At 42.0% G+C, this 13,800-nt stretch overlaps 1 protein-coding gene across 1 annotated transcript in view; it reads left to right on the top strand.

The window, feature by feature from the left end:
- The window catches only part of ATMIN (ATM interactor), a 290,294-nt gene that overhangs the window by 122,571 nt on the left and 153,923 nt on the right, over positions 1-13,800 (top strand). The window contains exon 2 of the mRNA XM_044081799.1: positions 8,693-8,818. Within this exon, the coding sequence (XP_043937734.1) occupies positions 8,693-8,818 (126 nt within the window). The remainder of the gene's footprint in view (positions 1-8,692; positions 8,819-13,800) is intronic.

Below are 13,800 nucleotides of genomic sequence, written 5' to 3'. Positions count from 1 at the left end.
AGACAGCTTGCAGCTGAGGAATAGCTCCATGGCGTACTAGGATAATTTCCTGACTGCACTGCAGACTACACAAGTTGGCATAAAGGTTTGGGTGTCTGCAGAGCTAGCAAGGGAAGGATGAAAGTGAGCAGTCTGTTCCAGCTCACCCATTCTGGGGGAGAAAGGTAGCGCTGGCTCACCACTTGGGTGACACCTAGCGGAAGCAGTAAGTGTCTATCCCATGGAGATGGTCCATAGAGGCACACTTTGATATGCAAGTTACCCTGTTAGCTGAGAGGAATTCTGTGTATTTCCCCTCAGACAGCATCTGTAGCGAAGTTCAGAAAAGCTATCTCAGGTGGGATGGGGGTGTTCCATCGGGGGGGGGGCACCCTGCTGGACCAGCAAGCTGGCCTGCTCCTTACTACTTCACTTTCTCTCTGCATGTGGAAGATCTCTTAAGGGATTCCCAGGCAGGAACAAATGGGCCATAAAGCTCTTGCCTCACCCAGGAATCTCCATCTTCCACAACTGTAGAAAGAATAGGCCAGGTGGGTATGGGTAGAGGAGCCATCAGACTTCAACCTGCAAGGAGGGCGATGCTCAATAAATAAATAAATAAATAAATAAATAAATAAGATACCTTGTAACTGGGGAGAGAGTGGCTGTAGGAAATTCATTATTTAAATGAAGGCGTACATTGACAGTAACATAAAAATAACAAGACATAAACATTGCCTGTGATATAAATAGGGCCTGCTAGAGAGAGAGGTATGTATCACAGAGACTACCCCGTTTATGGAACAGGCTCCCCATCCATGTGAAGCAGAGTTCCTCAATAACCCAGTTCAAGTGCAACTTGGACAATTGGATGGTTAACCGGAAATTCATCCCTAATTTGGCACCTATGTCTCTAATGCAAACGGATAACCTGTAAATGGTTCATTTCCCAGGCCCATGCTTACACTTGTCAGAGATTTGGGATGCATGGCTAGGCTTAAAAAGGTCCTTGTGGTAGTTAGCCTAGTAAACACCTATGAACCTAAAAGCTTTAACTAAGTATCACACCTGAAGTTGCACAATAGTTTAAAAACTTCCCAGCTAACAGATCCTTCAAAGTAGACTTTGCATCAACTTCCTTTATTACCTCTCCTATCTGTAAAGGCATTCCACAGGGGTCAATACTAACTTTAAATCTGTTCTCTTTTTGTGTGCAAATAAAGTTCTGTTGGACCTCTCCTGCTTACATACTTATTTATGTGGACAATATGGTTATCTATAAATTGGGCCCATCCACTTCACTCTAAATGTCTTCCAACAAAACTAATTTCTCAGATGTTAGTAAATAGCATTTCCAACCAAACTACATTTTAATTTAAAATAAATAAATAAAACTGTAGTGTTTTGGAACACCCTTATAAAAAACAAATACTCCTGACTTGGTACATCACACTTTGTAATAAAGAACCCATTCCACAAAGAATCACCCTCATGCTAGGTCCCATGATTAAACTCATCAGTATAGACTCCTTCCACTACTTTGCCAGTAGACTTGTCACAAAGACAACTGCCATACAGCTTGAGATCTATCAACCTCTTTACCTCATATACAAAACTGAAACAGGCAGAACATTCTTTCCTTAGTTTATCTCCCAAAATCTGGTAATCCATCCCTAAACAAGTGATATATTGACCTTCCCCACAGTCGGGAAAGAATTAAAAGCCTATCTCTTTAAGCAAGTTTAAATGTAAATCTACATGTATGTAAATCTCAAACATTTTATCGAAACACCTAAGGTCATTCTACTGTTCTTGGCTCTCCGTTGTTCTTCTTTCGTTTTTTCCCGGTTAGGGGTCGCCACAGCGGATCACCTGTCTGCTCATGATTGGCAGTGCAGTTTTACGGTGTCGAGTTGCCAGCCCGGTGCCCAACCTTCCACAGAAGGCACACACATGCACACACTCACACCTAGGGACAATTTAGTGTCCAAAGCACCTACAGCATGTCTTTGGGATGTGGGAGGAAACTGGAGCACCCTGCATGTCCTCCCTGTGGATGTCCTTCATGGATGCATCTGCAGTCATAACAACTGGGTTGTCCTGTCGTCAGGCAGCCCTTCGGTCGGCCGGATTCCAAAGTCCGGGTCCGGCTTCGGCTGATGTCGCACTTCACCCGACGTCATCTCTGCTGGTCTTCGGGTATAAAGGCATCAGCCGACGCCATTTTCTTCAGTCTTTCTTGCCGCGTGGCGCCCGAAGCAGAAGCTGTTCGCAAGTGCGGGTCGGTCAGATCCAGAGATTACTACTACCGAATACTCCTTCGAAGACTTCCAAAAGCTAAGTACCCCGTTGGGGACTCTTTCTTGCCTCAGCCGATGTCAGAATAAGTCAATAACTGTTTAACTTGTGGGAAACAAATACCTCATAAAGATTTCCACTCTATTACTGTTTGCCTTGTTTAGGCCCAGACCACGACGTAGCAGCCTGTTCGGCCTGTGCTTCTTTCAACCGACGAACGCTTAGACGTCGGTCGGAGTTTGCTGAACAGTTTTTCGGCTCTGAATTTGCGTACATTATGCCGTCGGATCCTCTGACTACCCAAATTGTTAAAAAACGCAAAGAAAAAGACCGACACTCGCGGTCCGCGGTTTCGGCCGAAACCATGGTTAAGCAAATCGCTAGTGTCTCTGTTTCGGCCGAAACCGAGAAAACTGATCAGAGTACAGCCGAATCAATGACTACTACTGAGGTTCCGGTTACCTTACTTGAATCGGCCCCAGAAATTTTACCTACTACAGTGGTTACTAGTGACTTATCAGACACCATCCCTTTGGATGTCTCTACCCCAGCACGTGGTGCTGCTAGGCCTCCTGCAGCCATGTCTATTAAGGCCTTCGCCAGGGCTAAAGCAGCCAAATCTACTAAGTCAGTGCCTGTTAAACCCCCCTCAACCAGGTCCACTTCTAGTTCACAAATGCTTACTCTGGCAGAAGATTTAATATCCTTAATTAGGGGATCTCAATCTCACCCAGACAGGGCCTCTCAGCCCCCAGAAAAGAGACCTAGAGCAGAGCCCCTCGAGCCTGTGTCCTCTGATGATTCTGCGGAAGACTCAGATATTACATACCAGCCAGAGGCTCCTTTCTCCAATTTTGAGGACTCAGATGCTGAAGAATCCATTCCAGCTGCTTCCCCACCAGAAGAATTCTCCTTTGGGGAAACCTTACATGCCATGAGAGAACATTTCCAATGGCAGGAACAGGATTTTTCAGACTCCAGAAAAAGACTTAGGACTTTTCTACACCTACCACAACACAGGCCCTTAGCTATACCTCCTGTCCTCTCTGTTGTGGACGATGCATTTAATGATGTTTGCACTGCACCAGATTCTTTACCTCCAGCACCTGCCAAACCAGATAGATTTTACAGGGTGCCAGACACTCATCATCACCTATACAAGGCCCCACTTGCAGACCCCGAAACTATATCCCAGGGCCCTAAGGCAGTAGCCTCAACCACAGCAAAAAACCCTATTCCTTCTGAAAGGGAAGCCAGGTCCTTAGACAGATGGGGCAAAAAGGTTTACACCTCTGCTACTCTCTCAGCTAGAGCTTTAAACTGTCAGTTTCACATGATACAATACCAAGAGTTTATGCTTGATCAGTTAACTAAAAAGCTATCCTCTGATGACTCTATAGATAAGAAAAATCTATTAGAAATGGTAAATAACATACAACAGGTTAGTAACCATTCCTTAAAATGTGGCTATGATGCACTGGAGGCTTCATTTAGATCAGCCATGACTGGCACAGTGATAAGAAGACATGCATGGCTGAAGGAACAAGTTTTACCGGATCATGTTAAAGCTAAGTTATTAGATGCTCCTATGGATAAGACCAGTTTGTTTGGTACACCTGCCCAGCAGGTAATAAAGAAAATGGAAGAAAAGGCAAAATCTGTACAAACGGTTAAAGATTTCTTGCAGGTTCAGCCCCCAAGGTTTAGCAGGAACTGGCCTGCCAAAAATTGGTCCTTTCCTAACTCCACAAGATCCCAAAGGGGCAGGAATAGACGTTCCAGAGGCAGAAATCAATCCAGAGGGGGTGCCTACAGAGGACGACAGTGGCAAGGTAATAACAGAACCACAGGCACAGCCACTACCACTACAACAGGGCAATCACAGTGACTTGATTCTAACTCCGCCTACCAGGGAACAAATAGCAGCACCCTTAGGCGGAAAATTAACCTTATTTTCAAAGAACTGGCACTATATCACAAAAGACAAGTGGATTTTTCAAACCATAGACCAAGGTTACCGGTTCCACTTCCACACTATACCAGTCAAAAGAGGAATGCCAAACCTACCTCCAAATCAAAAAACAGAAGCTCTACAGCAGATAATGCAATTAACAAAGATGAGAGCTGTGGAAAGAGTGCCAATAACAGAACAAGGCAAAGGATTCTACTCCAGACTATTCCTAGTTCCAAGAAAGGAAAAAAGTTGGAGACCTATTCTCGATCTGTCCACCTTAAACACATACATCATTGTCCCAAAATTCAAGATGCTGACCCTACAGCAACTTCTTCCCATGCTGGGCAAGGAGTGTTGGCTGGTAACTCTAGATCTCAAGGAGGCATACCTGCACGTCCCCATTCGACCAAATTGCAGAAGATACCTCAGATTTCTTGCAGGATCAGAGCACTATCAATTCTCAGCATTGCCCTTTGGCTTATCTGCTGCCCAGAGTATTCACAAAATGCCTGGCATCAGTAATCGCCCACTGCAGACTACAGGGAATCCAAATTTATCCATACCTGGACGATTGCCTGCTACAAGGGGACAACAAAAGCAAGCTGACAACAGATTTACAAAGGGTCATTTACTTGCTACAAGCACTGGGATACACAGTCAATTTGCAAAAATCAAGGCTGATTCCATCCCAAACAAGGACATTCTTGGGCTGAATTGGACACAGTAAAACAAATGGCATTCCTAACTGCAGAAAAACAAAAGATCTCCCTCTTTACTTCTTGGCACTAACAAACCACAGCAAGCTAACAGCAAGAAAAGTTCTGCAGGCCTTGGGCTTCATGGCATCATGCATAATCTTGGTTCCACATGCCAGACTGCATATGAGAAAACTACAGTGGTACCTAAAGAATTTATGGTCCCAACACAGGCACAGCCTAGAAGCAGAAATTCCACTAATTCCATGCCTAAAACAGGAGTTCCTATGGTGGGCTCAAGCATGCCAGTCAAACCCAGGCTTACCCTTTCACAAATATCAAGCAAGCCAAACCATCACAACAGACGCCTCAGACCTAGGATGGGGGGGCTCACATGCTGGACAAATGCGTGCAAGGATTGTGGACGCAGGACCAGCTTCACCTGCACATCAATCTAAAAGAAATGCTGGCAGTAAAACTGGCAATCCAAAAATTCAGACCATTTCTCAAAGAAGGCCATTTGATGATAAGGACAGACAACACCACAGTCATGTGGTACATCAACAAACAGGGAGGCACTCATTCATACCCCCTATGCAGAATGACTTTGGACCTTTGGAACCTGGCACTCAGCTACAACATCCAGTTACAGGCAATGTTTGTACCGGGAAAGGAGAACACTCTAGCAGACATGTTAAGCAGAACCACCTCGGATGCTCACGGATGGATGCTACACCCGGACATCTTCAAGACCATCGCAAAGAAATGGGGAATGCCACAGATAGATCTATTCGCTTCCCCTCTCAACCACCAGCTCAAAAAATTCTGCACAAGGACATTCCATCCACTAGCATCGAAAGTGGATTCGCTCTCCTTCAGTTGGAAAGGCCTGACAGCATATGCATTCCCACCTCTTCCCTTGATACACAAGGTATTACTAAAAATCAAGGAGGAACGCCCAAGGATAATCCTGATAGCTCCAAACTGGCCAAGACAACACTGGTACCCATTGCTGAGGAGCATGTCTCGGGACAAAATGTGGTCAATACCCCTGATGCCTTTGATGTTAACTCAGAACAACTACAGCATCATGCATCCAAACCTAAAAACGTTGCAGCTGACTGCATGGCACATCACATAGCAGCAACTATTCCAGATCTCTCCCAAAGGGTTAAAGACATTATCCTTGAAGCCCGCAGACCTTCAACAAGAAGGAACTATGCAGGGAAATGGAAAAGGTTTGTCATTTGGAGTGCTGAAAGAGGGAAGGATGTGTCAAATATAGATATGGCTAACATTCTGGAGTACTTGGCAGAGCTTCTACATACAGGCCTGTCCTATTCCTCCATCAAGATACATGCATCAGCTATTTCAGCAGAATACAGCTTTGATCCACCTGTCTTCTCACATCCTCTACTCGGGCAGTTCCTCAGAGGGATCAAGAATGTAAAACCTCCTAGGAAACCACCACTGCCAGCTTGGGATTTGAACTTTGTGCTAGAAAAGTTGACACTGCACCTTTTGAACCAGCAGCAACAGCAGACCTACAGCATCTTTCATGGAAAACTGCTTTCCTACTGGCAATAACCTCAGCAAGGAGGGTTTCTGAACTTCAGGCCCTAATGGCAGTACAACCCTTCCTAATCTTCCACCAAGACAGAGTGTCCATGAGGACTAATCCTACATTTATGCCTAAGGTGGTATCCAGAGTGTCCTTAAACCAGGCAATCCACCTACCTACCTTCTTCCCCAACCCACAAAACAGAGGGGAAAGAATGCTGCATACCTTGGATGTACACAGACAGCTACGCTACTACCTGGACAGAACAAAAGTAACAGAAAAACTGACCAGCTTTTTGTAGCCTATGCAACAGGAAGGGAAGGAAAAGCAATTTCCAAACAGACAATCTCCAAATGGATAGGAAATTGCATACGATTCTGTTACTCCTTCCATGGAAAACCAATTCCACAGAACATACGACCTCATTCTACAAGAGCAACAGCCACTACCACAGCCTTCTTACGAGGAGTGGCAACCAAGGACATTATTGAGGCGGCTACTTGGACCTCCGTGCATACATTTGCCAAGCATTATAATTTACCTCTGTATTCCAGATCCCGAGCAGGGTTTGCCACTGCTGTACTGCAAGGGATCCTAACCACACCATAATCTATTCTTCCTCCTCCCTAGTTGGCTATGGTATTCTACCCAGTTGTTATGACTGCAGATGCATCCATGAAGGACATAGTACAGTTTTGTACCTACCATAAATGTAGATGTCCGAACTGGATAGCATCTGCAGTCAGGATTACCCTCCCTCCTTCCCTCTGTGGTACTCCTAGGGTATTTACCCTCCTAATAGCTAGCTGGTGGGGGGGAGTCTCTTATGGTGTATTTGTTTGTATATATGTACATACATGCTTATTTTTTGTGTTTGCCTTCTATCCTTTGGGAAACATTGGCATTTTTACCCAAAATTTAGCCTTCCAAGAGGGCAACTGGCATCTGGGGCAAGAAACACTGAAGAAAATGGCGTCGGCTGATGCCTTTATACCCGAATACCAGCAGAGATGACGTCGGGTGAAGTGCGACATCAGCCGAAGCCGGACCCGGACTTTGGAATCCGGCCGACCGAAGGGCTGCCTGACGACAGGACAACCCAGTTGTTATGACTGCAGATGCTATCCAGTTCGGACATCTACATTTATGGTAGGTACAAAACTGTACTTTACGTGGGTTTCCTCCGGGTGCTCCAGTTTCCTCCGGGTGCTCCAGCATGTCTTTGGGATGTGGGAGGAAACTGGAGCACCCGGAGGAAACCCACATAACCACAGGGAGGACATGCAGGCTCCGCATAGAAGGCGCCCCAGCTGAGGATAGAACCAGAGAACCTCTTGCTGTGAGGTGGCAACGCTAACTGCTGCACCACTGTGGCCGGCTCTCTGTGTTATTGTTTATAATATCAGTGCAGTTTTGCTGCCAGTGGTATACAGAGCTTTGTTACAAGCTGAATGCTATTACATTATGTAGTGTACATAGAATTGAAAATGTTATTTCTTTTTCTATACAGATTGTAATTGTTTTTACTCTACGTATGTACTTGGACTTTGTGTAACTTTTATACCTGAGTGAAAACTGTCCATGTGGATATGTGTTCTGGTTAAGAAATGCATGTTAAATAAGTAAGTTAGATATGCACACCAAACTGTCCAAAATCAATTAGATAGGTTGGAGTTGAAGTTGGGAGAAAGATGAAGGCGATGACAACTGGAAGAGATGAGATTTAGGATTTGTCTTAAATATTTTTTTAATGTAGTATAAGCGCACCTGGAATGCATTTTTAGAGTTTTGTGTACTGTAAACCAGCAGGAAAAGGGTTCAGGGTTACCTCTGGCCATATGAAGGTGGAAGGCCAGAAAAAAGAAGGGCAATTTTACCACGGGGGGTTGGCGTCATCAGTTTTCTTTCACATGTTCATTTAACTGTTGAAGCCATTGTAGTAATGCTTTTACTTTTTCGGTCTAAATAACACTTTACACTTGTGATTTAAAGGTAGGTTACAGTTCAACTGTACTTGAATATAGAAATTTGAAGGTGTGCTTAAAGTAGAAATCATGTATGTTATACGAACACTTTTTTTACTAAGTCAGTGAAGCTAAAAATAGATTTCTTTGCAAATACAGAGATTTCAATTTCATAGTGAAGAAATTTTGTATGAGTGCAGTGTAAATATTTTTCACTGACTTTTAGGGTTTTTTATTTCAGGATGGAATAATAAATCCCACAGTACGCAAAGAGCTGGGTGCTTCTCCAAAATTGTACTGCTGTCCCATTGAAGGTTGCCCAAGAGGACCAAACCGACCCTTTTCCCAGTTTTCACTTGTAAAACAGGTAGGCAAAATTACTGCTAGAGTTCATTTTAATTAGTACCCGTTTCCTTTTTGCTGTATTCTGTTATATGCACAAATTGTTAGCATGTAGGGGATAAGAACATGTCAATTTCATTGCATAGTTTTACTTTTTCTTATTTATTTCTTCATACACCCATCGGCTTAAGTAGACATTAAAGTCATGGAACGCATCATATCTAACTTCATTAACTACAATATCCAAAAGTTCATACAGCTAGACTGTCAGTATTTTGGTATGTCATGGGTGGTGGACGTGTCACCTTTTGTTTGTTTAGTAGACTTCTTTGAGAAGTTCACGGAGTCCGTGAATAGTATTAATTTGGTCCACGCTGCCTGATTCGATTTGGCCAAAGTGGTCGACACCATCTCCCCCATATTGATTTTGTAACTAAGAAAGAAACCTAAAATATAGACCCTTAAATATGAAGGTGGATAGCAAACAGGCTTAACGATGGAACTCCCATAGTTAAGATGGTAGGTTCCACCTGAGAAGGCAGGAAGGTAAAAAGTGGTGTGCCATAGGGCTCCATATGGGGCCCCTCCTTTTTTTGGCATATACTTCTCCAACCTTCTATCTGTAAACTCTGATATATGGCTAACTAAATTTTCTCCTCGACTGTAAATGGGGATGTCATCCATTCACCCCTTGATAAGGAATGCCTACAGTGGGCATTTATTACAAACTAATGGTGTACTGAAGAGGGCTGAGAGGAAAATGTAAAAAAGTCCATTATTGTTACATTTGCTAAACAACTCTCATCTACTATTTGCAATATAGCCAGTACCCCACTTCACACAGGATTTGTAGTCTGGAATCTTGGAACCTTGGTATGTGACTCCTCCTTCTTTGACCATGTCATATCAGTATTCAAGGAGTCTAGTCTAGTACAACTGGTGTCTAAAGGCATTTTATGCAGGTCAAAAGAGGCTATTATCCTACTGTATTCAGCTCTGATTAAGCCACTTGTAGTGTACAGTGAACCCATAGGCATGTACCTGTGTAGATACATTACACAACTGCAAAAATCAAAATGTTTCTCAAGTGAAATGATTACTGGTCTAAAGACCCTTGGCTACCAAGATAGATTGGAAGCCCTGACCCTGTGACTCCTATAAGGAGATTTATGTCTTGGATTCTATGCTATTAATGACCAGCACTCCTCGACCTCTTACACCCGCAAGAAAGACTACTCTGCATGCACTCAAACTAAGGATAAATTTCTACTAGCATATGCATAAAACACACTGGAAGGACAAGTATATTGGTCAACATTTAACCCATCTCAGAGATAAATTGCCATTGCTTGTAAAATGTATTGTAAACCTTGCATCCTTCAAGATGAACCTTGATGATTGGATGGGTATCAGCAAAGTTGTGAATGGCATGATCTGCTTTGCCCTTCTGGAAGCTGGAGATGTATCATGAGTGGGCATTTGGCAAGGTGCAAATGGTCTTTTGACTTGATTTGCAATGCATTTGATCCTAAGTGATGGCCTAAAACCTCTGATTTGATCACATTTCAAGAAAACAGATACCCCCTCCACATACACACTAAAGAAAATTGTGTATTTTTCCCTAATGTTTGAACCTTAGCAGGCAGCATTTTATATGAGCTAGTTGCCATGTGAAATCTTTCATGAATTATTGCTTCCACAGGTTTCCCAACTAGGTTCAAAAATTGATTTGTACGACACTTATGTGCCATAACTGTCTTGTTTTTGGTTTAGGTGAGCATGCTAAATAGATTTGTAGGTGTTTACTAGGATAATGACCATAAGAGCCTTTTTAAGCCTAGCCATGTATCCCAAAACGTCTACTTATTTTTTTCTGTTATACTTTAAGTCCCATAAGCACATTTTAATATACAGGAACAATAAGAGTATGGATATTTCCTGTGTTTCTTGGCTAAATTATCACTGGTCAGCATTAATGCCGTCCCTTTGGTCTTTCTGAAAGCAGGTCACATGTAGTGGAACTAATCCAAGCAGCAATAGTAAATTAATGTAATTTAACATTTTTATAGTGTTGAATGAGTACAAAAACTTCTTCAGATTTTAAAGTTTGTTTCTTGCTAGAAAAGTATTACTAAAATAAATATGTTGCTGTCTGGTTTGAAGGTAATTCATGTTTCTTGGGCTGTTTTCTAATGGTTCTTACCTGGTTTAATGGAGGTTAGAAAATGTGCTTTAAGAATAAGAAACCTCTGCTGGTTAGACATGATTCCATTAATGAACTAAGCCTCCACGGCTGCAAAACACAATGCCAGCAACGAATTCAAAATCACTTTATTACAGAAATAAAACATGGTTAGTGCTTTCATTTAAAACTAGGTTCAACTTCATCAGACGTTTAAAAATATTATATCACATCCTTTTTATACTGCCACTTCTTTCATTGAACCCATATTGTGAGTGACATATATATGTAATGCCATATTGTTGTTATTAAGACCATAAATACACCAAAACATCTAAAAAAATATATACTACAACAGACAAGTAGCCCAGATGCCTATTCACTTAAATCTAGGTATGACTACATGTGGGGTATGTCATTGGTGCCATAAAGTGAATATTGGTGACAATTTTTACCTTAGAAACAATAGGTTTTATTTGAAAAGTAAATACAACTGCAATTCGAAAGCGGTTATTTATTTAGCAGTGTGCATTTCATGTTCAGTATTTTATATTGGAAAAACAGAGACACGTTTATCTCAAAGAATTTATGAACATGAATATGCCATAAAGAAAAATAAATTAAATAATGCTTTAACGAAGCATATTAATGAAAATAATAATCACCATTTTTCTTTTATGGGTATTAACCATGTAAATATTGAAGATAAGAAACCATGGGGGGGCGCAGTTAGAGCTTAAGGAATTAAAATGGCAAATCTGAGTACAGGCGGATAATTGGCCTGGAATTAATGAGCGTAGCTCGATTGCACCAGTTTTAAAATTAAAGGCTTTGCAAAGAAAGAAAATAGATTGATCAGGCTGTTTGTCAATTTCATACTGTAGATTTTACAACATGATTCCATTAATGCACTGGGAGAGCTCATAAGGGAAAAAAACTCCTATTCACGATACTGAATCTATGCATCATAATAAAAACGCCAGCCATTTTGTCCCTCCACTATCTGCACCTCACAAAACATCCCCAGCCAGCATGTTGATACTTGATGAAAGTATCATCAAGAAATAAACCAAATAATAGAGCAGTAAATCCTTAATTGTATCAGTCAGAGTTACAATTCTTGATATAAATAATGACATAGGCTATGCTTACAGCAGGAAGAGTAACACCACTCAGCACAGAAGAGCTGAGTAAACATGCTGCTGCCGTTGAAATAAAAGCCCCGACAAAGAAAAGTAAGTAAATAAATTTGTTCACAAAGTTGAAAGATTCAGTAGAAGCAGTTGGCCTGTAGTAGTACACAAACCTCCAAAATCCAGTGCTGGTACACTCTTGATGTGCTTTAGCTGCATTTCATAATGTTTCAGGTTGGTGCAAACTCAGCTTGCCAACTTCAGTTTATTGGGGGCTCAGCCTAACTGAAGGAAATAAAAGGGAGCCAGCCTGTTAGCACAGCAGAAGGGCATCTATCTGAGATGCAGGCAAACCCAGAATCAGATAGAGATCTGTGAAGCTGGAGGGGGGGGGGGGGTAGACGTAGGTTTGAGTAGGTGGCTGGCCAGTCTTGGGGGATTGTGACACAGCACTTCTTTCTAGTGGAAGCTGGAGGGAAGCATTAAGTGGCTTGCAGTATGCATTTATACCCAGAGGGTGGAAGTATGTCATTCCCTCATGGGTACACGTATACATCAGTGCACACCTCTTGCCACAGGAAAAATTAGGACATACAAAAAATCCCTACAGTCCGGAATAAGGTTAAGAATGACTTTGTGTCTACTCCCCTTGCAATATGGTTAAAATGCTCCACCAACTGTGGTCAGGTTAGTATCTCTGGTTTGGGAGGGAAATTAAGCTGGTTTGTTGAGGAAATGAGTGAAAGGAAAGGCATCAGTCCATACAGATTGTCACTTAAAAACGTTGCTTAAAGGTAAATAAATGGGTTTCAAGGCCACCTCCTCCAAGAATGAGATTATATATCAATGTTATTGAAATTCTCATAAAGGCTTCACTGTTTTTGCACACTTTAGAAACAGCACTGACAGTGATTCTTCTAGAAAACAGTGATAAGGGAGCTCATTCATTGAGGATCTGAACTCAAGCTTATGGACCCTCATCCAGCTGTAACTCTCTAACTCTTTGAGATGTAGGGGAGCCCAGATATATAAGTAAGGAGAGGAAGTGGAGAATACAGATTTCCTGCAGGAGACTACACTAAACACAACAGTAACACTGAGGGAAAGGATATTGAGCAGAAAAAAACAGAACACACATTTCCTGCAAGAGACTCTATTAAAAAAGAAGAAACACCATGCAGGAACACATTTAGAAAGTTATTTTAAACTATCCATCCATACAGTCCTCTATACTACTGTATAGAGAGTTGTTTTTTTTTAAAGCTCTTTTGAACTCGTATTTAGCAGAATGTCGTCAAGTACTACACCATCTAACTTCAAAGGAAAATAAACTTCACTCATCAAACTACAGTGCAGCACAGCATAGTCTGTTGTAACTAATCATTTGAAATAGCTTTACCACACTCTCTTCTAAGCTACTTTTAAAAGCTGCCTTAATTACTGGAGTACTTATCTTTCGGTTTATAATAAATGCATTAATTAGGTAATTCCTACACAAGATAGATGAATTCCTAACACTGCAGTGCAATAAGGGATGTGCTGCACTCCTGAGTGTTTTGCCCTTTGGTTGAGATGTTAAACCAAAGCCCCCCTCTCCCTGATCTGGTGGCAGCAAAGGTGGATATAAAAGATTCCGAGCACCTATAGAGAACAGTCGGGGGTACTTTTATTTAAAAAAATAAATAATTTACA

This window comes from Protopterus annectens, chromosome 8.part1 (assembly GCF_019279795.1).
Source record: "Protopterus annectens isolate FY-2018-M chromosome 8.part1, PAN1.0, whole genome shotgun sequence".
NCBI lineage: Eukaryota > Metazoa > Chordata > Ceratodontiformes > Protopteridae > Protopterus > Protopterus annectens.
This window is presented reverse-complemented; position numbering and strand designations above follow the sequence as displayed.